At 51.2% G+C, this 25,108-nt stretch overlaps 1 protein-coding gene across 1 annotated transcript in view; it reads right to left on the bottom strand.

The window, feature by feature from the left end:
• Nucleotides 1-318: 318 nt before the first annotated feature.
• Nucleotides 319-25,108, bottom strand: part of LOC120228746 (protoheme IX farnesyltransferase, mitochondrial) — a 127,139-nt gene continuing 102,349 nt past the window's right edge. The window contains exons 6-7 of the mRNA XM_039227320.1: nucleotides 16,138-16,370; nucleotides 319-788 (exon numbers count right to left, since the gene is read on the bottom strand). Coding sequence (XP_039083251.1) covers nucleotides 382-788; nucleotides 16,138-16,370 — 640 coding nt within the window. The 3' untranslated portion in view covers nucleotides 319-381. The remainder of the gene's footprint in view (nucleotides 789-16,137; nucleotides 16,371-25,108) is intronic.

Below are 25,108 nucleotides of genomic sequence, written 5' to 3' on the forward strand. Positions count from 1 at the left end.
CCAGAAAAGGAAGACGTGGCCTTGTACATCTACGCCAAGAAGAAAATCAACGGGGGGGAGGAGGGGGAAATTAGGGGGGTCGGAGGAAGAAATATACAAGGACCCTTAAAGAGAAAAATACTCTCTTTGTATTATTAATCACCTGAGCCAACCTGTATCATGTTTGGGGAGGATTCTGGATGTTACCATTAAAAAAAGGAAAACCGTTGACGATCACGGAGCACCAAATCATTTCACAATCTCGTACTAACCCCGCGATTTCCCTTCTCCCGGCTCTAGAATTGCCGAAACATTCTGGTCTAAAAAAAAAAAACAAAAAAAAAAAAAAAAAAAAAAAGTTGTGCGTCTCCCCTTACGTTGTTTGCCCCAGGCGCACGCGCGTCAGCCCCGAGGCTCCCCCCTGGCGCAGGCGCCCCCTGGCGGCCGCTTGCAGGTGAGCATGAGCAGCAGCAGCAGGGGCAGGTGCCAGAGGCTGCAGAAGAACAGCTTCCGGGAGCTCTTCCGGTCCGCGTCCGCGTAGAACCGGAAGCCGAGGTAGGAAATGTACAGGTTGATGGGGAGGGAGATGGCGGGGAAGGTCCACGTGGTGACATCCAGGACGGGGGCGGCCGCGCACAGTCCGATCAAGGCCAGGCAGTGGCGCAGGGCGACGCGCCTGCACAGGGCCGGGTGGGTGACCGACATCATGCAGTAGCCGCCGCGCGAGTAGTCTTCACGGAGGCCCCAGCTCAGGGCGTTGAAGTGGGGGAACTGCCACGAGTAGAGGATTCCTCCCAGGAGAAACGCTCCTGTGTGCGGTTGAGGGGAGAGGGGAGGCAAAGACACGCTGTCACCAGAGGTTTACAAAGGCGTCGCTTCCTGTCACCCGCAAGCCCGGCTGGCCCCGGGGTGGCCCCTCCGGATGTCACCCGGGTCCCAGAGTCTCTGCCCGTCCGGTTCTCGCCTCCGCTAGTCCAGGGTGGCCTGGCATCGGGGGGGCGAGCCCGGGGGAGGGGGTAACCGCGCGCTCTCCTAGACCCCTCCCACCCCCGCCGCGGGGCACTGAGCATCCGCGGCTCCCGTCCACCCAGCGCCCGCCGTGTGTCCCAGCATCGCGACAGGCAGAGGCCCCTACCCGGGCGGGGCCTCTGCGCAGGAGGCTTGGGCGGGGCAGAGGGGGACTCCCCCACAAGGGCCCCCCTCCCCACCCCAGGCGGCTGGCGGCTCCCTGCCCGCGGCGGCAGTACTGAACTAGCCCCAGGCCCTCGGTGAGCGTCTGGCTTTTGTCCGTGTCCGGACTGCGTCACAGTGCACGGCCGGGGCTCCCAGGGCAGGTGTCTGGCACATTCCACGGGGCAGGCGCCGTGTTGCATGCAGGAGGCACTAAGACGGCACGTGTCAAATGAACGGCGTGGCATGACGGCACCCGGTCCCCTGCGCAGAACGAGAGCTTGTGTGTGGCTCTGTGGTTTTTTCGAGGACATATCAGTATCTCGAGCACCACTGAGCCCCTGTCTGTCTGGAACAGGGCCGCCCTTCCCCCACAGGGGTGGGGTGAAGGCCGCCAAGTGCACCTATCAGGTGACAGAGTCTTTCCCACAGTTTACCTCATTTAACCGTGACTAGGATGTTAGGTGGGGTTCATGCTCAGTAAGTGAACCTGCCCCCTCACAGATCTGATGATGTTAAATTCTGCAAAAGGAGGTGAGGGCAGGGATCGGAACAAGCCCGGGTGATGTGAAGAGGGCCTCCCTCCAGCCAGGTGGCCCACTCCTGCACAGGAGAGATGACTCTGCTCGCTTCCTCCCGCAGACAGTGCTCACCGAGCACGTACTAAGTGGCCAGCGCCGTGCCTGACACTGGGGACAGGATGGGAAGCACACACCCACCCCTCCAGAATGTGTGTGCAGTCGCGGGATTCATCAAGAGCCACGCTTCTGAGTTTTGGTCGCCGCTCAAGTGCTGTGCAAAGTCCATGAAATGAGGACACAGAACAAGACCTAGTGGAGGCAGGCAGATAAGGCCTCTCAGAGGAAGGAAGGGATGTCCCCGCTGAGCTCCGCGGGACAGGTGACCTAGTCCCGTGAGGGCTGGCGGAGGGAGAAGTGGTCACATAGGAGCGGAAGATGCGTGGCGTAGACGAGGTATTAAAAGGAGATGAGAATGTGTGTTAGGTTCACAGGGCTGTCTCTTGAAAGAAAAACAGTCAGCTGGACTGTATGATGATTTTAAAAAATCAAAACTAGAAAGGGGGAGCTTAGTGTGGCTGGAGGCACAGGCAGAGTGCACCACCCCCAACTCAGCGGGCTGTGCCTTGCACGTAAAGTACTGGCTTGATCCCCAAAGTAACAGAAGGCCATGGAGGCATGGGAACATGTTTAAGCGTGTGTGTGTGTGACGAAAGGGCATTGATGTCACTTGGCCAATTTGAGGAAGAAGACACTGGCGGGGCCCAGAGCAGATACGGAAAGTTCCATCAGGCTGAGGAAATCAGAGGTGACAGGTGTTGGGATCAAGGTGATTACAGTGGGGGGCAAGAGGGACTTGGGGGGGGGGCTTTGGGAGGCCAAGGGACAGGGCGCGTGTGCAGAGTGAAGTAAGGAGGGGAAGGAGCAGGCACCCCCTAGGTTTAGGGGCCCAAGGAGACGCCGGCCATCCTATGAGATGAAGACGAGGAAGACGTGGAGAACAACGTGGGAGCCTGACCTTGGGGGTGTTCATCCTGATATGCCTCTGGGACATCCAGCTGGTGACCAGGCAGTTGCAAAGAGGGGCCTTGAGTGAGGATACGCCTCTGGGAGCTACTCACACCTGCATCTCCCCCTGGGTCAGCCCTGGCGTCCAGTCATTCATTGTTTCTGTTTCCTGCTTGAACGCAAAATTCTTTAAGGGATTTTTAAATCCCTTGGCCTTCTCCTTTGCGTCTCTGGGCAGAATACAGAAAGCGCTCAATGTTGCTGCAGTGGAGGGTCCTCAGAGGCATCAGTGTGAAGCCACACAAAGAAAGGCTTTACTAAAAGCCACCCGGGATTGGTGTGTTCCCGCACTGATTTGTGAGCCCACAGGGTAAACCAGACTCGGTACCTTGCTCCTGATCCTGAAGTGTCCCCTGGGGGGTCCCCTGTCGGCGGGCTGGGGGCTCCCTCACCCGCTGTGTCACCTGCCCTGGCCAGCACCATCCCGCACAGAGAGGGTGAGAATCTGTCACCAGTCGTGTTTCAGGTAACGAGGCTCTTTTAAGCCACCCTGCCTGTGGGAATGGTCAGAGGAGGGGGTGGGCACTGTAGTAACACACAACTCGGTGGGAGAGAAGGCAGTTCAGATAATTCTGAGTCGTTCAGAAAACCAGGCTGGGGCTCGGGGGTCCTGAAGGGGCCCTGGTGTGCACACGCGGAGGCGGATCAGAAGGAACGAAGCCTTATTTTAATCTCTTATCTGTATTCCGCAACAGCGTGGGCTGCCGAGGGACCCAGGGGGTGGGCTTTCCCGACCCCTAAAAGATAGAATGGTGGTTTTTTGTTTTACTCCTATTGTTCTGGGCAGAAACTCGCCCATTTCCGAATTCAGTGTGTCAGGCAGTTGCACCATATCAAGAAGAGCTTGCATGGGTGCAGACGGGAGAGGAAGGGGACCAGCTTTTGGATCCAGTAGGTTCTGTGTGGGTTCCATGAGTCGGTCAGGTCCCTTTCAGCCTTCAAATACAGCAAAGGGAGAGATACCTGATGGGAGAGCCCCTATTTCAGCAGCCAAATCCCTCAAATCCACTTCAACCCTGTCTACAAACAACACCATACAGACATTTCAGCTCAGGTAAACACGCTCCGATTCTCACGCTAATAGTGGAAGCAGCCACTACGTGCGGAAGCCACTCACTTGGCGACTAGGTGGCGGGTCTACCGCAGGCCAGGCACCATTCCAGACGTGAGACGGAGCCCTGCTCCAAGTCTGGAGGGAGGGGCAGGCATAACCCATGTGACAGTGATGAGTGCTATTCGCAGTCGGGACAGGGGGACGTGATGGGGGCGACTGGACACAGATGGCTCAGGGACAGCCTCCCCAAAGGCGACAGGCACAGCACGGCCTGAGTGGGAGGCGCACCGCATCAGGTCCCGCGAAGGGTCGCCTTGGGTAGGCTTCTAGGACCCGGGACGGCGTGGAGGCCGCAGTGAGGGACAGTGTGGGGCGGGGCCGCGTGGGCACCTGTAGACCAGGTCAGGTATCACGGGAGGGGTGGGGGCGGCAGACACCGATCCTTGGACCCAGGTGGGGACCCTGGGGACACGCACAGGTGAGTGTGCTCATGGTGGATGCACGTAGAGCTCTGCTTTGGGCCCTCTGAAGTTTGAGGTGCCCCCAAGACATTCCAGTTAAACGCTTTGTGGCTATCACATGCCCCGCATGGAGGGGCGGGGGACGAATTATATATACAGTCTCTCACGCTCACGACAACCTTCTCACGCGTGCCATTACTCTCCTCTTACAGATAAGATTCATTAACGTGCCCACCCAGGGATCTTCAATACGACGGCCACAGGGTACCGGCACCTTCTTTTATCTATCTACCTATCTATCTATCTAAAGTTTTAATTTATTTACTTGGGAGGTGGAGGGGCAGTGAGAGAGAGAGAGACAGAGAATCCCAAGCAGGCTCTGAGCTGCCAGCACAAAGCTGAACACAGGGCTTGAACCCATGAACTGTGAGATCATGACCTAAGCCTAAACCAAGAGTCGGACACTTAACCAACTGAGCTGCCCAGGCACCCCGACCAGCACCTTCTTTTCGAAAGCTATTGCCATCCAAAGATCCACAGGGATTGCGAGGAGGCGGCTGCCGCGTGCTGGGTAGGCAGCAGGCTTGCTGCAAGGAAAAAAGTGCATCTGCTGGCTTATTAGGGGTCCTAGGACCTTAAAAAATAGTTTGTTTCCACTAGAGACAAACAGACAATAGTTGTCTTGACAGGGAGTACCCCTGGGGAACTGGAAAGGACAGAAGGGAAGGCTGGATGCCTCCTCTGTGCGCTGGTGGAAAAGAGGATCTTAAAGGGACCAGTAAAGAGGAGGCCCTGGTGGGTCCTCAGGGACTTGGGGGCCCTCTGAGGTCATGACCATCCCCAGCCCACCCCGGCTCAGCTCAGGACAGGGCTCAGCCCCGAAGGGTCTGAGCAGATTCCAGGCCGCAGTGAGGACAGCCGGGGCACAGGGGAAGGCGGGCAAGGGCAAGGCTGGGACATGTCCTGGCGGGAGAAGGGACTTTGGTGATGACAGAGAACAGGGGGAGGGACTCGGGGAGGCCGGAGCGCCCTAGCTGTTCGGCGGTTGAAAGGGCTGAGGAAGAGTCGATGCAGCCGGGGAAACCCGACTGGAAAGGGTTAAGACGATCAGGGCCCCAGTGTGGGCTCTTGCTCGCCTCTCTCAAAAGCCCTCTCTTTTTTGTGTGCCAACTGGAGTCTTCTGTTTTGCTCAATATGCATTTTCGGTTATGCTTCTGCTTAAAATAACATAATTAAAAAAATCATTTTCATAAGAGTAGCATGCTGCTTTTCTATGCGAGAGGAAATTGGGTGTGGGTTTGGCTCATGTCACAAATGAAAGAGCTTTAGAAATCACAGCTTAGCCTTAATGGATCCTAATCAGAAAACCACCACCCCCACACGGCTCTACGGGCTGGACTGTGTGCAACTGCCTCTGCTAGCAGGAAAGATGTAAAACAAATTGCTCTCTTCATCAAGATAAGGTGACCCGGAGCAGGAGAGCTTGGATTAGCTCTGGGGCTGCGGTGGAGCCCACCTTCCTCGTGGGCTAAACACAGAGCATGCCGCTTACTGACTCAGAGGCCTCAGCTCCGCATCACCCACCCCCAGGGCGGTCTGTTTTCACCGGGCCTGTCTGCTGGGACACCGGATATTTGCAGTGGGCCCACTGTGTGACAGGCGTGGTCTGTTCTCGAGGCCCCTCTTCTGGAGTCTGGCTGGGGAGAGGGTGACACGAAGCGGGAGTACTGCCTTTGAACGGCACCTTCGGTGGAGCGCTCATGGGCGATGCACAGGAGGGCGGCCCAGGTCAGCCTCGGAGAGATCAGAGAAGGCTTCCCGGAAGAAGTGAGGTACAAACTGGGATCAGAAGACGGTCTCTGAGTCTCAATCCACTCACACAAACCACGCCTTTTCTGCTTCTTTTAGGTGTGTTTTCTCAGTTTCCTGCCCAGCTCTGTAGAGTCTTTGTATAGATTCTATCTGAAAGACATGTCTGCTTCCTGTCGCTGAAGCAAATTGTTGGGTCTATGAATACATAAAATACAGAAAATGTAGGACGCAGCTGCCGTATTGGTGGGTTTGGTTCTCTGAAGGGCAGCAACTTCCTGGGATCACGACGCCACCACCCTAGCTCACAGGCCAACTGCAGAGAATATCCAGGTATCCAGGGCATTATTTAGTTTACTCCATATACAGAAAATCGACCAGGCTGTGTATGTGCCCTACTCTGACTGGGGGGGAGGGGGAGCATATTAATATATTAATGTTAGGGGGGCAAGGGTAAGCAACGACTTCCTAGTGGTGCTTTGCAAATACAGGAAAACCTTGGTCTGCAAGCCTAAATCGTTCCAGAAACATGCCTGTCATCCAAAGCACTTGTACATCAAAGTGAATTTCAAGAACCATTGGCTCAGTTATGATCACGTGACATTCCAAATCACAAACTACTAGCACTGAAAGGTATCACTCTCTTATCAAGTTAAAATTCATTAGAAATGTTTGCTGGTTGGGATGCCTGGGTGGCTCAGTCGGTTAAGCGTCCAACTTCGGCTCAGGTCACGATCTCGCAGTCCGTGGGTTTGAGTCCCGCGTCAGGCTCTGTGCTGACAGCTCAGAGCCTGGAGCCTGTTTCGGATTCTGTGTCTCCCTCTCTCTGCCCCTCCCCCACTCATGCTCTGTCTCTCTGTCTCAAAAATGAATAAACAGTAAAAAAAAAAATTAAAAAACAAAAACGTTTGCTCGTCTTGCGGAATGCTTGCATAACAAGTTACTGGTGATCTGAGGTTTTACTGCATGTGCATTTAAAACCCTCTCGAACCATCTGCCAATCATTTTTACAGCACACCAACTGGGGTAGGGGACCTCACTCACTGTCCCTCCCCTCTGCTCGGGCCTGAGAAACAGTCTTGTCCCCAGCACGCGTCTCATCATTTTTTGGCCAAAAAAGCCAAGGCAATCGCGGCCGAACGGTTTCCCAAGAAGTTGGAGACAAACATCTTGAAGTTGGAGCTCTGAGTCCCTATACGTGCTCTTCTGCAACAAACTTCCTTTCGGGATGGAGCTCAGTCAAGGTTTCAGCGTTCTTTCTCTCTTGACTGCCCAGTGGGCTCACATTCAACCCTTTCTCACCTCCACCCAGATCCATTCATTGTCATTCACTGCCCAGCCATGGCCTTGAAAAAGACAAAGAAGCCGCTCGGCAAACCCAGGACTGGGAGGCTTTCCTTCCTCAGCACAACAGGCTCCCTCTAACCGTGGCCCTTGCTAGCTGGTCCGTCTCACCACCGGTCGTATTTGTGCTTTCAGGGCTACATGGTTATGTACACTGGGGCCGAGCTGGGGGAGCAGAGCCAGACCCAAAGCTTCACGGTCACAGCTTCTGAAGCCTTTCTTTTGAGGGTGGACACAAAGGGGCTTGTGAATCGGGTCGGCTTCCACAGGGTAATGGACTCGGAGGGCGCAGCAAGATAAAGGGAAGAGGGTGCGGGGCTAGTTTATCAACAGCCGGCCGACAAAAGGGAGGCTTGAGTCCTCTGAAAACAGACCAGACCGGGCAATGTCAGCGTGCCCTTGAAGACTTCTTTGGAAGGGACTCAGGAATGATAAGAGGCACCAGGACAGGGACGCTCTCCCTCCCCTCCCCACATATTGCACGCGCCGCCCGCGCCCACACAGTCACCCCGAGGCTTCAGGCGAAGGGAGCCGGGCTGTAAAGGACGCAAAGCTCGGACTCTGAAAAAATGTGCTCTCTTCTCCAAATGTTCTTGTCATTTCTTGCAGGGAGGTTGCAGGATTCTGCAGGTTCTCTAAGAAATTCAAATGTTCCTATTCCCCTAACTCCCCTCTGAGGATATTTCCGTCTTTATTATCTGAACACTGGCTTGTACACTGAACACTACTGATCAAATGTGCACCCGGTGCCAGAGGCCACCTTTCCAAAGCCATTTTGTACCGCCCCCCTCAGGAAGGCTCCGGCCCTGCCCCCTAAAAGCTGTGACCGTGATCACCTGGTCAGCCCAGCACAACTGACTTTGAGACTCAACTTCCTCGGCTGTACCAACTGGCTGGCCTCCAGGTATACTGTCCATCTGGGGTCCAGCCACATATCTCTAATACATTCTTCCTCAGCCTTTTGTGTTTTTGTCTTTGAAGAGAATAGGGCTCTGAGACTGTTTGGTTTGCTAATATTCCCATGAAGATGTTCCTTGTTCAACCTGTCTTTAAAAATATCATTTGTTGGGGCGCCTGGGTGGCTCAGTCAGTCGAGCGTCTGAATTCAGCTCAGGTCACGATCTTGCAGTCCGTGAGTTCGAGCCCTGCATGGGCTCTGTGCTGAGAGCTCAGAGCCTGGAGCTGCTTCAGGTTCTGTGTCTCCCTCTCTCTTTCCGCCCCTCCCCCACTCATGCTCTGTCTCTCTCTCCTCAAAAATAAACAAACAACAAAAAAAATTAGAAATATCATTTGTCTTGGAGCACCTGGGTGGCTCAGTCAGTTGAGCATCTGACTCCTGACTTTGGCTCAGGTCATGATCTCCCAGTTTGTGAGTTCAAGCCCCACATCTGGCTCTGTGCTGACAGTGGGGAGCCTGCGTGGGATTCTCCCTCCCTCCCCCCCCCACGCCCCGTTCTCTCTCTCAAAATAAATAAGTAAACTTAAAAAATATATCATTTGCTAATGCGACCTCTGAGGAAATTAAGGAAAGGAAGAATCTCACACCAAATGAACACAGACACTCATTTTCAAGTATGATTTCAACCCAGTATGTTAAAGGGAAAATCTCTTGAAGTGCTTGGGTTCAACAGTGCCAGGTAGTTAGTACACCCTCAATAAATATTTGTTGAATGAGTCAGTGAATAAATTCCCTCCTTTTCTAGTCTGTTGTCTCATCCTCCAACAAAGGAGGTAAATAAAGTGAAACAGTATTTAACATTTTGTAGTTTACCAGTCTCTTTTTTTGTTACTAAAGCCATCCATCTGCCAAATGTCACCTCCTGATAAGAGACCGCTGCTGAGTCCCGGTGGTTGGCTCACATCACGTAGGCTGACACACTTAGTGTTTACCCCACAACAATACTGGAATCACAAACCAAAGGCAATTTACGCATCAACTCTATGAGCCTACAAGCCATCACCCTGGCCCATTCCACAAACTCCGAAGAGCTGGGATTTAGTCAAATCTGGGGAAACCCGTAGAACAGAATCTGAGCCTTGCTAAGAAATGGGGGAGGTGGGGAGGGAGAGGTGGCTTTGGCAAGGAGGAGGGGAAGGTCCTTTCGAAGCAGCTCGGGAGATAAACTAAGTCATCCCTGGAGGTAAACACTGTGGAGAGGCCTAATGCGTGTGGCTCCAGGCCCGCTGGGGGGGGCCGTCTGCTGCCTGCACTTATCTGCAGTCCCCGCCCCCCAGGCGCACCCCTTCCCTGGGGTCCCCCGCAGGTCACTTCTCTCACTGCTGGCCTGCCCCACCCGGGCCAGAAAGTGGCCCTCTCGTTTGGCCTTCCTGAATTTCTGCTCCTAAGAATTTTTAATGTGTTCTGCTGGTAGTGGTGAAGCTAGTAAGTAAATGAGTGAATGAATGAAAAAAAAAGGCAGAGTAATGGGCAGGTGGGGAGGAAAGGCCTAACCCCGAATCTCAGAGGGACAGGGACACACAGGTAAAGCCCCGTTGCGACGAGGACCTTTGTGGAGATCAACACGGCTTCCGGAGCTGTTTACAGCCGGAAATCCCTCAGCCACGAAACGGCAAATACCAGGCACTAACACTTCCCACTTTCCACACACCGATCTGTTTAATTCCCCTGCCCCCCCGGCCCCCTTCTCCCCTCTCTGGCCAGGTGCCCGTCTCGCCAAGGGCCAGAGCAGCCCCACACGCTTGGCACCCACACCACCGGGGCATCCAAAGCAACCAGAAAAACCCTGTTTTCTCTGTCAGATAAAAACCGCAACAACATAGGGAGCCTGGGTGGCTTAGTCGGTTAAGCGTCCGACTTTCGCTTAGGTCATGATCTCGCGGTTCGTGGGTTTGAGCCCTGCATCGGGCTCTGTGCTGACTGCCAGCTCAGAGCCTGGAGCCTATTTCAGAGTCTGTGTCTCCCTCTCTCTCTGACCCTCCCCTGCTCACACTGTCTCTCTCTCTCTCTCTCTCTCCTAGAAATAAATAAAAATATTAAAAAAAAAAAAAGAACAGCAACAACAAAGTGGTTGTGGGGAAGAAAAAAAAGATCAGAATATCCCACGGGACGGCCTGATGTCTGTTTCAGGGTTTCGGTCCTTGCTGGAGGAACGAAGCAGGTTAATCTCTCTGGCTTGGGCCCCCTGGAGGTCTGAATTGACCCCGTAGCCTCCACAGAACCCACAAAAAGATGTGCGTGCTGAGAAGGGGAAAGGGCTGTAGGAAGATGACGTTTCCTTAGTCCACGAGTCTGGGATGCAGATCGTGTCCTCCAGCTCCTTACTTGGTCCTTCTTCTCAACTCGACAGGCCCTGAGGCTGCACGATTTTCCACCAGGACGCCCGGAGCTGTCCTCTCCAATCATGCCTGCCACCTTCCGGGCCGAGGACGGGCCTCCAGGGAGGGTCGCGTGGTCGGGCTGGGGTGGGGGGCACTGAGGGACCCAGATGTGGGTGTTGGGTACTCGATGTCCTGGGTGGGGGGAGCCAGGGAAAGGACAAAGGAAGGGAATATGTTCGGGGGCCTCTGCCTCCCTACAAACATGCACCCCGCACCCCTACAAACACACACCCCACACCCCTACAAACACGCACCCCGCACCCACGCCAGCCTGCAGGCTGGATGCCCACAAGAAGGACCGGCCGGACGCTTCAGTACATACTCGCAGGGCGAAACGGGACTAGGGAAGGGTGGAGGCCAGGCCTCAGACAGCAGCCCCGCCCCCCCCAGAGGGGAAGGGGGAGGGGGAGACGGACTGGCACACAGCCTGGGGAGGAGGACCCAGGAGGGCTCGGCGAAGCGCTGCTTTCCACACCACGGGGAGCGCACTGCGGCACGGGCCGTGGGGCCCTTGCTCCTCTCCTGCTTAAACCTCCAAGAGACCCCACTGCCTTTCAATACAGTCCCAGCTTCTCAGTCAGGCAGCTCACCTCGGATCAGGGCCCGTGGCCCCCTGCTGCGCCGCTGCCCCTTCCGTGCCTACAAATCTCTGTGCACGCCCTGCCCTCTCCTTGCAAAGCGCTCCCCTCTCTGAGAGAGCGGTCTCCTCCTTAGGAAGCTGTTCTGCTCCAAAGCCTTCCGGGACCAGTCTGGGGAGGTTAGGCAAGCGCACGGTCCTCTGAAGACCAAATTCTTGCTAGAGCTCTTACGGCTCAGTGATTTGACGCCTGCCTGCCTCTCCCTGAGGGTGCGGGCATGCTTTCCGCGGGGACGTGGCCTGGCTTTTAGGGATTTTTGTGCCCCTCGGTGCCCAGCGAACAGTAGGGCACCACGAAGAAAGCCGATCAGCAGAGCGGGTGGCCGCCCAGACCTTGGGGCTCCCCTTCCTTCCCGTCACTGCGGTCCAGGGGAGCACAACAAAGACTTCTCTATGCATTCGCTTCTCCAAAGGGACCATCACCCTTTGGAAGTTCAAAGACAAACTGATCTGGAGACACTGCAGAAGGGAGACACTGTGGGCCACTCTTCTCTCAGTAGGCTTGTTTCAAGCCACCGTGTCCCCTAAGAACCCGGATGAGAGCCGTAACCTCTGCGGGCGATCCAGGCGACACCCTGAGCGGGGCTCAAATGACGCCACCCGCCCCCAACCTGTGCCCATATCCCTAAAGAATTCCGAGGTATTCTCACAGCCGGAGCTCCCTCTGGCTCTGTCTTTTCAGGCTAGTGGCTCCGAAAGTGGTCCCTGGACCCGGGGCACTGGCATCACTGGCATCACCCGGCAGCAAACTGTTAGGAATGCAAATTCTCAGGCCCCACCCCAGACCCACTGAACCTGAAACTGGGAGGCTGAGGGGGAGCGAAGGGGGGAGGGCAGGGCCCAGGAATCTGGGTGTTATTTAGCAAGCCTGCCGGGCGATTCTGATGCGCACTCACATTTGGGGCCCACTGGTTTAGGCTTTGGTGGGACCACAGGTGTGGTCTCCTACGATGCCAAAGTGTTCAAAGCAGGAACTAATGAGGAAGACTGAACACAGGTTCACAAGGACATCGAGGTGTCCCTGTAGGCAGAACTGACTAAATGCAAGGATGGAAATGCCGGGCGTCACCAGCTACTGGCCATGTGTGGCTGTGAGCATCTGAAATAGGGCTATGGGGACTGAAGAACTGAATGCTTATGTTGATTTGGTTTAAATGCAAAGTGAAATAGCCACATGTGGTTAGTGGGTACTATTCTAGAAGGTGACAAGACTATATAAATTGTCACATTCAACCTCGTGGCTAAAATCCCAGCAATAGAAATGTTGAAACTACACTGTCGCTGACTCTGCCTTATTTCTTTTCTTTTCTTTTTTTTTCTGTGTAATGTTTATTTATTCTTGAGAGAGAGAGAGAGAGAGAGAGAGCACAAGCAGCAGAGGGTCAGAGAGAGGAAGACGCAGAATCTGAAGCAGGTTCCTGGCTCTGAGTCGTCAGCACAGAGCCTGGCGCAGGGCTCGAGCCCACGAGGCGGGAGATCATGACCTGAGCCAAAGTTGGACGCTTAACTGACTGAGTCACCCAGGCACTCTGTGACTCTGCTTTATATCTTTGAACACTTCTGCCTTGCACACAGCTGAGGCCCGATACATATTTGGCAACTGACCTAGGATTAACCTAGTTTTGTCTGTAAAATGGAAGACACTGATTCATTCATTCATTTAGTGTCATCAACGATTGGCTGTTGATGTCAAGTTTGCTCTATGAAATTCATGTCTTGAAACTTTTCTGGAAGCAGTGGAAGACTTCACGTAAAGTAACCTTCTCTCTGTAAATCTCACAAGACGTTAGGTATACGACTGGACCCAAGGGTGAATCAGAATTCTGGGGATAGTAAACCATGTCATAGTTGTGTGCTCCGCACTGTGTCTTCAGGATTTGAAGAAAAAGGACATGATACAAGTCAAGGGCTGAGGAACTTCTCTTTGTGGTGACACACATCTGTTTCAGGCCGCACCGCTTTATGCCAGGGGTCCGTTCAGGCAGGTGATGGGTCTCCTTTTCCGAGATAAGCATGCATTTCTACCCTCCAATCTAAAACAAACTATAGCCTGGCCCTTAGCTATTTCTCACTAACAGATCTGTATACACATGATTAAATGTGGACTACGGAAAGACTATATCCCACATTTCAAAAAAAAGATTATTCTAAATTATGACTGTTAGCAGTTGAGCTAAATCCATACTGTCCCTGAACAAATATGGGCTCCAATCTGAATGGGTGCTCGAAGTGGGAAGACTTGCCAAGTGCCTTCTCTCTTTGGGCTCTGGGGATGCAACTGCAAGGAACATATGCTGTGGCTCAAAAAGTCTTCTGAAGGAAACTGCCTGGGAGTACAACAAAGGCCGCTTGCAAGAAGAACCTGGGTGACCAACAGACCACAGAAGCGACCAAGTTCTGCACGGCCCTGGGGTGCCCTGCCCTCACCTATCTCCAGGGCTGTCTGTCCCCTGGACCTATACTACTTGACCCCGACCGTTGCTCTGTCTGGGATTCCCCAGAGAGGAAAGGTAGTTTTGGGGGCCTTGTTCTTTTTTAAATTTATTTTAAGTTTACTTATTTTGAGAGAGAAAGAGAGAGAGAGAGGCAAGGTGGGGCAGAGAGAGAGGGAGAAAGAGAATTCTAAGCAGGCTCCACTCTGTTAGTGCGGAGCCTGACGCAGGGCTCGAACTCACGAACTGTGAGATCGTGACTTCAGTCGAAATCAAGAGTGGGACACTCAGCCGACGGAGCAGCGCAGGCGCCCCTTGAGGACCCTGTTGCTTTAGGCTGGGTTTGAGGAACCTGTGTAAGGGTCTGGAAGGGTGGGGGGCTGTCTCCTCAGGCAGACAGGTGACTCGGAGCACCACATCATTGCAGAGGGGAGAGGGTCCCTTTCACGGGCCCCAACTCAAATGTCTGGGCAATCATGAGAAAGGTCTGGAGGGGTACAGGAGGGGAGAGGAGGGAGGGGCGAGGGGAGACGGGAGTCTGGCTGGAGGCTGGGGCTCCAGGCAGAACTGGTGGGGGGCTCTGCCAGGAATTTGGTGGTCTGCAGGTGTGCTCTCTACATATAAATCGCAAACAAGGGGGAAAATTCAGACAGCATCTAGTCCGGAGATGTCAGACCACGCTTCCCACCATCCCCACCCTCACTCAAGGTGGCTGTCACCAACAATGGAGCCCGCGCTCTACCCACCAAGCCGGAGGCAAGCTCACCGTGGGCAGAACAAGGGCCAGGTAACAATGACGAATCACTCTGAGCTGCAAGACTGGTAAAATCCCGTGATTTCTGAGATTATTTTCTCGATCTGTATGAATCTGTCTACTGTACAGACGAAAAATACTCAACAAGAACTCACTTAATCCTCACCACAACTCCATGAGAAGGGACCATGGGGGAGACAAGGGGATAGCAGCATAAAGAAGTCTAGAACATTCATGTCAAGTCTAGAACTAGCCTCCTAGGGGCTCAGTTGGTTAAGTGCTCAACTTCAGCTCAGGTGGTGATCTCATGGTCAGTGAGTTTGAGCCCTGTGCTGGGCTCTGTACTGACAGCTCGGGGCTTAGACCCTGCTTCTGATTCTGTGTCTCCCTCTCTCTCTGCCCCTCCCCTGCTCATGCTCTCTCTCTCTCAAAAATAAACATTTAAAAAAAAAGTCTAGAACCTTCCTCCAAAGGGCACCCTGCTCTGGAGCACTCACTCCTCACCACTGTGCTGCCATGGCTCCCATACCGATGAGATTCCAGTTTGGGGTTTATCAGTGAGCAGGTGAGCATGTACATTCTAGAACATCTTACCCGTAGACTCCTGAAACGCCAACATTTTACAGGATATTAAAACCACGCTAAGAGACAATCACGCGGGAGGTGTAATCGCCTTTGTAAGCTTGCCAAGTCAGAGTGTAAGGGCTTTTATGAAAAGTTTCAGAAATGTGGCTTACGGGGCAAACGTTTATGGTCAACTGCCTTTTGATCTCTCATGTGAAAAATATGTACTTAGGTCTATTGCAGGAAACCTCACCACTTCCTTCCTAAGTGTTGGTCAGGAACACTAATTACCTGGCTAATTAGACTGTGAAACTTCCCTTACAGATGGCAAAAAGGAGCTATTTTCACCCCACAAAGTTCGTTGTGACATACGACCAAAAAAAAAAAAAAAAAAAGTAGATGGGTTTCAATGGTTTTATTGTAGCCACCACGAAGGACTTAAGCAAATCATATAAAAGTAAGTTAGAAACTAATGAAGAGTCTGCTCCTTCATAAGGGGGTGGGGGGAACCACCTGGTTCCATGGGGGTGAAGAGCTAACTCACGGGGCCGCGGGCCAGCAGCCACTTGGACAGGGGAGCCTGGACACCCAGCCCTGGACACCTGCTCCATGATGCAGGTCGTCCCGAAGGGCTGAGCAGCCCTCATGGGATCCGTGAGTTTTAGGTACTTGCTTCTCACTCACCTGCTGTCACAGGAATGCTTTGTTTTTCTTCTTCCCATAGACATTCCCCGCCCGCCTGGGAAAGCGCACGGCCCCCAGGGAAGCCGGAGGCCAAGGTCCCCCTTCAGCTCGGCGCTCCCACCACTGCAGACTGCCGCCGCTGCACGTTTGGCACAGGAGAAGCATGGGGCAGACACGGACGCTAAGAGCCAGCACTGCGGTCGGGGGAGGAAGAACCTCGGACTGGCAGGTACGAGCACAGAAGGGCTGCCAAGTGTGGGCCCTGGCGCCCCCGCCGCGTCCCCACCGCGCCAGGCCTCGCAAGCTCGTGCGCAAGATACTCACCAGCATCCAGGCTGCCGGTCGCTGCCGTCCAGCCCATGACAGGGGGGATGGCCCCAACGACGGCCCCGACCCACGTGTTGGCGATGCTGATCCTCTTCAACGGGGTGTAGCAACAGGTGTACAGGAAAATGTTGAAGACCCCCAGGGCGCCCGTGAGGGGGTTCACCCCCCAGGTCAGGAGCGCAACTCCAGGAACAGCACAGCAAGTGGCGAAGGACACGGCAAGCAGCGGGCTGAAAAAGAGCAGCGACCCAGAGCTGTCACTTTCCAGTCCAGCTGACCGTGCCGCGCAGGGTTGGAGCTGCGGGGATCGAACCATCTATCTACGTGGTGTCTTCCCGACTACGGGGCATCGAACCCTCAAAGAGGAGGGACCATGCCTGCAGAGGCTAATGGCTGCTCCTCTGATGTCTGCTGCCGGGGCTGACGGTAAACGGTCCCAGGTTCTGTCCCTTCCTGGCTGTGGAATGCGGGGCGCCCCTCTGCCCACCTGTAAAGCTGAGAAGGCTCCCTACTCACCCGCAGGCTGCGGCGAGGGCTGAGGGAGACTCTGCCTGCTGGGCACAGGGTTCCGCTTTACATTTAGTGCCAAGTAGGTGACGGCCCCAGATAAGCCACCCAGAGCACAGTACCCGCAACGTTTGGGCCAAGCTAGCGTCTTACCTCTGCCCACATCACCTGTGGGCATAGTTTAAACACATCACCTGATTAGCAGTAACAGATAACGACAGTGTGTCTGAGAGTATCTATCTGTGATAAATTACAGGCTTGGCAAGGGACCGGCCTGGTGCCAACAGCCACACGCCAGGGGCCGCTCCCCGTGGACAGCTCAGTTTCGGTGCCACAGCTGGTTTCAGAGCGGCGAGATCCCCGAAGGAGCCGTACCGTGTTATGTATGCAGCGAACACGGTTAAATACAAGTCTCCACCAGCCAGGACGATCCTATGCCGCATTTTCACCAGAGCCCATTTTTTTTTTTTTAATTAATTTATTTTGAGAGACACAGAGATGGCATAAACTGGGGAGGGGCAGGGAGGGAAGGAGAGAGAAATCCCCAAGCAGGCTGTCAGCACAGAGCCTGATGCAGGGCTAGAACTCACGAACCGTGAGATCATGATCTGAGTCGAAGTCAGACGCCGAACCGACTGAACCACCCAGGCACCCCCACAGCCCACATTTTATGGTGGATTTTATGTGCGATCTTATGAGACTTTTTATCAGGTGTGGATAAATGGGGCCTACGAGCTCATGATTATATGCATGTTTGTTTATTCTTTCTTAAGAAACCTGAGGAAGTCCCTCAAGCCTGCCTTCTCCTCGTGCAGGCCAAAGTCCCCCCCTCCAGAAGACTGCATAGGGCTCGGTGAACCCACAGCATAAGATCCTGTGGCCGCCCCTCCTGGGAGATGGAACCCAGCAGAGGGGGCTTTGGGATGGCAAAGCGAACACTCGAGAAGAGGTGGCTCCCCAGGGGCCAGAACGGAGAGGGCTTTTACCCATCCTGATGGTCAATTTCCATCCTGCCTCCTGGCGACCATGGGGCACGGGGTCCCCCCCTTCCACGGCACTCACCAAGGCCCCCTCGAACTTTTACTCTGCCCTGTCCCTCCCACCACTGTCTCTGCTCCGGCCAGAGAAAGCCCTCCGACCACACCAACGGGCCCCGCTTCCCAGAGGGGAAACTGGGAAGACGCCTCCGTGCTGTGATATTGCACACGTGCCAAGACAGGATTAAGATGGCCAAAAATGCCGTGCAGATGTTACGACTGCCGTCCTTCTCGAAATAAGGTCGTTTATAGCTTACAAGAACAGTGGGTTTTTTTGTTTGTTTGTTTGTTTTTTCCCTACAGGGACTGTAAAAAGCGAGTTTTATTTTGGGTGGGAGAAAAATGTGGCTCATAAACATTTTTATTTTTCCTGAATTGGACCTTGTGTTAAAAAAAAAAAAAAAGAAGAAGAAGAAGAAGAAGAAGGTTGTTTGCTCCTTCTAGGTCTGTGGAAGTCAGTTGGATTCAAAGGTATTAGTGTTATGAAAAGCCCTTTTAGAAAAGCACACATGAATTTAATTTATGGAGATAAAAGGCAATTTTACATGGAAGTGTAGTTTCTGTCCCTGGGAGGCATCACAGAAAATCAAGAGGCTTAATTCTGGTGTTTAAATCTGTGTGCTCAGGGGCACGGATGGAAATTGTGAAGATTAATAGAAACGAGGCTATTAACCCAGGTAGCTGGGACCATCCTGGCACGGAGATGCTCAAGGGACATGCTTCTCTCCCCGAACAAGGGGACCCGAATTGGTGGCCTTCACGGTTTTCTCACAGCATGGGCAAAGGTACTCTGATTGCAAACTCTGTGAACATTATCTTCCTGTGAAGTTTTCGTTTTCCTAAAATGTCTATTAGGAAAGCAATGTATGTTCTTTTCAGAAAACTTGAAGCTACAGAAAACTGCAAATAAGAAACTCTAAATTATTCAGTGAAAAAACCCTGGTTTATATCTTTTTAGCCTCTTTCCAATGATGTATCTATTTAAAAATAATAGAGAACACACCAAACTGTGGTTTTGTTCCTTTGTTTTAATATATCTTCTTTCAAAAGTTTATTTACTTTGAGAGAGAGAGAGAGAGATAGAGAGAGAGAGAGACAGAGAGAATCCCAAGCCGGCTGTGCACTGTCAGCCTGGAACTTGATGCGGGGCTAGATCTCATGACCTGAGCCGAAATCAAGAGTCAGATGCTTAACCAACTGAGCCACCCCGGTGCCCCTATGTTTCAATATATCTTAATAATTTCCCTGTGCTATTCAGAATTCTTTTGTAACACTATCATTAATAGGTACATGGTGGCCTATTCTGCGGATATAACACAATTAATTCAGTCAACATAGCCTTTTATGGACACTCTGTATTTCTCCTTTTAAATTAGAAATAACGTTGCCATACACACCTTATAGACAGACTGTTGTTCATAGTTCTGACTAGGATAAATCCTGAGGATAAATTCCCAGATGTACGACTGCAAGGTCACATGACATGCACAGTTTTAGGGATTTGACTGGTACCCCCAGTCTACGTCCCAGAGGGTTTAGGCTGGTTACACTCCCACCAGCAGTGCATGAGAAAGCCTATTATTTCCAGAACCCGTTTCAACACTGGGTATGGCATTAAATAGAAACCAAAAATTAACAATGTTTATTGAGATAGTGTTACCCCCCCCATTTCACAGAAGGGAAACTGAGGCTCAGATGGCCCTTGAACAATGAGAGGAATGGGGTGTCGACCCCAATGTACAGTTGAAAAATCCACGTGTAACTTCTGACTCCCCCCAAACTACTGATAGAACCAGGAGATCCCTTTTCACAGAGATACATAATTTACTGCAGAGACAAACTGCAGAGGTGACTAGTGCCATACATGGCACTTTATTATTACTTTTTAAATTCTTTTTTATGCCTATTTATTTATTTTGGATGGGGAGAGAGGGAGAGAAGACAGAGCACGATCAGGGGAGGGGCTGAGAGAGAGGGAAAGAGAGAGTCCCAAGCAGGCGCCACGCTGCCAGTGTAGAGCACAATGCGAGGCTCGATTTCCCAAACTCCAAGATCATGACCTGAGCCAAAATCAAGAGTTGGACACTCAACCCACTGAGCCACCCATGTAGCATTTTATTTTATTTTATTACAGTTTATTTTGAGAGAGAGAGAGAGAGAGAGCAAGAGGGGAAGGGCAGAGAGAGAGGGAGACACAGAATCCAAGGCAAGCTCTGAGCTGTGAGCACAGAGCCTGACATGGGGCTCAAACTCATGAACTGGGAGATCATGACCTGAGCTGAGATCAGGAGTCAGATGCTCAACTGAACGAGCCACCCCGGCGCCCCCGTGTGGCATTTTAAATGGATGCTCGCAACACGAGGTTGTTATGAAATTGTGACAGCAGCTAATTTTACGCAGTTATGATTTAATACTGCATCTTTACATGTGTTCACCTTTCTCTCCACTCAAACGACACCCTGTGAAGTCTGCAAATGTTTGTGTGGGTAAGTCTTGATGAATTTTCACTGTATATAATAGATTTGTGTATGTTTATGGTATATGATAGACTGGCATCTACAAATACATGTATGCATCCAGAACATACCTTTTTAATTTTTTTTGAAATCTCTAGGCTATGTGGTTTAGAGGCTTTTCAAATTGTTGCCAATCTCCAACCTTTTTTCTAATATATTTATTGAAAAAATTCCATATATATGTACCAAGTGACCTCTGGGCTATTTTTTAAAGTTTCATCTGACCATGAAATCTTTAAAAGTCATGGTGATATTAAAGCTCCTTAAATTTAGCCATTTTAGAGGTGCCTGGGTGGTTCAGTCCGTTAAGCGTCTCACACTGGCTCACGTCATGATCTTATAGTTCGTCGGTTTGAGCCCCGCATCGGGCTCTGTGCTGAGAGCCAGTTCGGAGCCTGGAGCCTGCTTTGGATTCTGTGTCTCCCTCATTCTCTGCCCCTCCCCTGCTTGTGCTCGCTCGCTCTCTCGGTCTCAAAAATAAGCATTAAAAAAAATTAGCCGTTTTAATAGAGATCTATTTCTGATGTAGAAGTAGATATTTAGTCGAGTGCATTCACTTCTCATCTCAGTTAAACACAACTATGATTTTCTGCATGGGTACACCTAAAAGTCCGAGCGAAATCTCAAAAGACTGGAAGGGCAATTTTGTCAAAGACTGACTTCTTGTTAATTTAGGTCAGGTACTCAGTACACTCCTCTTCCTAATTCTACCACTCAGCCCTTGATCTAAACCCCTATCTGCTCTCTCCCATTCCTGAATGGGTTTTGGAAAGGATCCCAAACCTGGAGAGAGAGACACACACACACACACACACACACACACACACACACACACACACACACAGAGTTATTTTCCCTTTTCTCATTTATTCTGTATTTAAAATTTCCTTAAACATTTTCCCCCATTATTCCTTCCGCTCTATTTACATCTGAGTTCCTCAGCAGGTTGCTTCCATTTCAAGTGCTGCTCGGAGGCCTGATTTCTAGAAGCAAAACCAAAAGAAAAGGCTAAGCAGGTTTCCCTGCGATTCCCTGGGCTGAGCGGTACCTGATGGGCGAGGGCTGAGCTTGGAGGCCCCGGGGGAGCCCCGGGTGCTGCCCACAGGTGGTCCCCGGCCCCACGGTGTCAGCATCACCTGGGGACTTGTGAGGAATCCAGGGGCTCTGGAGGCTTGTGACGTCTGCGCTCCGCCCCTACGCCATTACCAGGTGGGCCGGTCTCGTCTCGCCTGCGCGTTCATCTGCACACCGCCTCCGATGCCGAGTGCCGCCGGGGTGGGTAGCTCGCCCCCTCCATGTCTCTAGATATAAGTCTCGCACATTCCGGGTGGAAGGAGTGCAGGGACAGCGCCTAGCTCGGTCTTCAACTCCCTGAGCAACTGCGGGGGTCTCCCGCCACCTCTGCCCTGTCTACCTTGATTTGATCTGGTCATGCTGCCGGCGCGACGACCTTTACACAGGTGGCGTGAAGCAAGCGTGGGAGACGCTTGACAATCCCGTGCCTCCAACTGCTGTGTCTCCCGGAACATTTTCACACCAAATTTTTTTAAAAAATGGTTTCATATTCTTCTTCTTACTATTATATGGTTTCCGTACACAGCAGAACTAAGCCTGCCTGAAAACAATCAGGTGGTCTGGGTTCAAGTTCTGATTTGAGCCAGCTCTGTAAAGTGGGCAAATTCTCTAATCTCTCTGTCCTTGGTTCCTCAACTGTAAAAAAGGGGCTGTATTAGGGCTATTTAAAAAAAATATTATAATTTTGAGGGAGAGAGAGAGGGAAGCGGGGGCGAAGGGGGGGGAAGGGAGAGCATGAGCAGGGTAGGAGCAGAGAGAGAGACAGAAAGAATCCCAAGCAGGCTCTGCATTCAGCGTGGAGCCCGATGCGGGACTCATTCCCACGACCGGGAGATCAGGGTCTGAGCCGGAATCAAAGAGTTGGACGCCTGACTGCCTGGGAACTTCCAGGCGCCCCTGTGTTAGGGCTATTTTGATGGCAAGGTTGAAGCACAAGTCAAGGTGGCTTACATAAAAATCCTCGGTGACCAGAGCACAGGGAAGGCAGGGGCTCCATCATTGAGCCGTATGATCTTGAGCAAAGTACCTAACCCCCTGGTCTTAGTTTCTTCATCTGTAAAATGGGAAGTACTTGAGAGTGAAGAATTAAATGCAGAGATGTGAGTAAAGCACTTAGCACGGGGCTCACTGAAAGAGCACATAGTTCATTTGTTTGTGTGTCAAGATTTCTCACGGTTATCTAGTCAGCCGCTAGGCGAAGTGTGGGGATAGAGCAGTGAGCAAAACAGGCAGCAATGTATCCTCTAAGAAGGAAGGTGGACATTAAACAAACACAAGTACTACCAACTCTCAAACTGTAAAATCAACTACAACAAGCACTAGCAAAATGAGGCAGCAGTATTTAAATAGGAAGCAGAGCTGGGGGTGGGGGGAGATACACTTTCAATAAATTGTTTCCACTGATTTATTCTTTTCAAACTTATGAAGACATAGGGATATTATGTGTTAGAATACGAAAACACATGTAGATATAGTCAAGAATGTCCTCTCAATTAAATTATAAAAAGCATGATGGCTGTATAGCATTTTCTAACAGTAAATTAAAATGGCAACACTTTTCTATTTTTCATTTAATATTTACATCTTTGAAAGAGAGCGAGTGAGTGAGCAGGGGAGGGGCAGAGAGAGGGAGAGAAAGTATCCCAGGCAGGCTCCGTGCCATGGGGATCAAACTCACAAAACCGTGAGACCGTGACCTGAGCTGAGACCACAAGTCAGACGCTTCAGCACTCGAGTCCCCCAGGCGCCCTCTATTTTTTTTTTATTTTTAATCGTAACTTTAAGAATTTAACTTTATTATATCAAATTACACACACAAAAAAAGGTAAAAATGAAAAAATCAGCCTCTGGAAAAAGGAGATGGATCACACGGGAAACGTCACTTTTTCCCTAACGCTGGTGCTCTCACGAAGCCACAGCAGTGGCTTAAATGGATTATATTCAGGAGGGAAGATTCACATCTCCACGGATGACTGTCACTGGACTGAGTATCCATAGGAAAGATCAGAAAAGCAGAAGAATGGCGTGTGATGGCATTGGGAACAATTTCTAACGTTCACTAAGATGGAAGAAAGGGATGAAGAAAGGCAAAGAGCTCTCCAGGGAGGGGAAGGAAGGATGGTTGCAGAAAAGAGGAATCTAGGCATTCAACTAAAACGATTTTTTCATGTCCATGCACTCGCGCAGGCAAATAGGTTCATGGCTCACGCTCGGAGCTGAATGATGATTTATTTCCAAAGTCCTACCTGAAACTGAGTTACGTTTCAAATGGAGAGATCTCTCTACTGAGCATCAGCACAGAGGCCGCCTTTGCCTGCCCAGGGATACTTCAGAAAAGCAACAACAGACTGAAGGACCATTGTCAACATATTCCGATGAATTATTTATTCTTCCTTGAAAATACTGTAGTCTTTCGTTTACTAAACAGCAATCATTAGCAAGCTCTAGAGAAGTGGAATTTTCTGTAGAAATTAGGAACAAAGCCGGTAAAAAAAATATGTGAGCTTTAATTTGATGACTATTTATTGCACTTAATAAACATAATCTACATTACGTGACTTTGAAATAACTTATGGTAGAAATGTGGCCTTTCTGTTTAAGTAATGTGTCAGAGGGGTCTGTGAAATGTGACATTAAATCCAGAAAGCTTTCTATTGTAAGCAGCTCTGGAGGTAATTGGTTTATACAAAAGTTAATCTCATACCTCTTGGCTTTTCTTCCAGAATAAATGATTTTTAAGTTACAAAATAAAATTTCCTTTCTTTAACACCAAAAGAAAACCCTGAAGCTTAGTCAAACCAAGCCAATTTAGCTGTCATTTCCTGGATGAATCCCGCATTTGAGCTCTAACCTGAGTTTTGGGGGGTAAGCCCCTCCAGACAGCTGCTTTGACAAGGTGTCCCCAAAATCTTATTCAGGAGTTTTCTATCTCTAAACAAGACTCAAGTTACAGATACTGCAAGGCAAGACAGGACCGAGGAAAAGGCAGAATTTAAGGAACAGGTAATATAAATGTGGATGCTAGATGTATTTTATTTTTTTAAATGTATTTATTTTTCGGGGGGGGGGTACAGAGAAAGGGAGAGAGAGAGAATCCATGCTGTCAGCGCAAAGCCTGATGCAGGCAGGGCTTGAACTCACGAACCGTGAGATCATGACTGGGACCAAAATCAAGAGTTGGACACTTAACTGACTGAGCCAGCCAGGAGCCCCCGCAAGATATGTTCTAAAAGAGAATTTAAAAACATTTAAGAGGAAATCAAGAATAGGCAGGTGTTTTGGGCATGACTATAATCAGAACATGGGGCTGAAACATAATATTGAGAAACGCTTTTTTTTTTTCTTCCTCAGGGAGGAAAACAAGGTAGGTTCGGTTTAAATTAAGGAGAAACTATTTGTTGGAAGACTGGAATTTTCAGAGAGAAGAGTTCCTGTTGTTTGATCCCATCCGTGGAAACCAAGTTTCTAGTGTTGGGCTCCCAAATCAGTGTATTTCTCAAGCTCTTGAACTCTACCACCCCCAGGCCTCCATAGCACCTTTGATATTTCTCCTGTTTCCTGGAGAAAACATCTGACCATTGAGTCAGATGGTTTAATTTTCTTACCCCACTCTCTCTGTCTCTCTCTCTTTTTTTAAAGTTTATCCATGTATTTGGGGGGAGGGGAGGGAGAGTGAGCCAGGGAGGGACAGAGAGCGAGGGGGGGAGGGAGGGGGAGAAGGAGAGAGAGGGAGAGAGGGAGAGAGGGAGAGAGGGAGGGAGAGAGAGAGAGAGAGAGAGAGAGAGAGAGAGAGAGAGAGAGAGAGAGAGGGAGAGGGAGAGAGAGAGAGAGAAG

Source organism: Hyaena hyaena, unplaced genomic scaffold (genome assembly GCF_003009895.1).
Source record: "Hyaena hyaena isolate Hyena2069 unplaced genomic scaffold, ASM300989v1 scaffold_27, whole genome shotgun sequence".
In the NCBI taxonomy this organism is placed as follows: domain Eukaryota; kingdom Metazoa; phylum Chordata; class Mammalia; order Carnivora; family Hyaenidae; genus Hyaena; species Hyaena hyaena.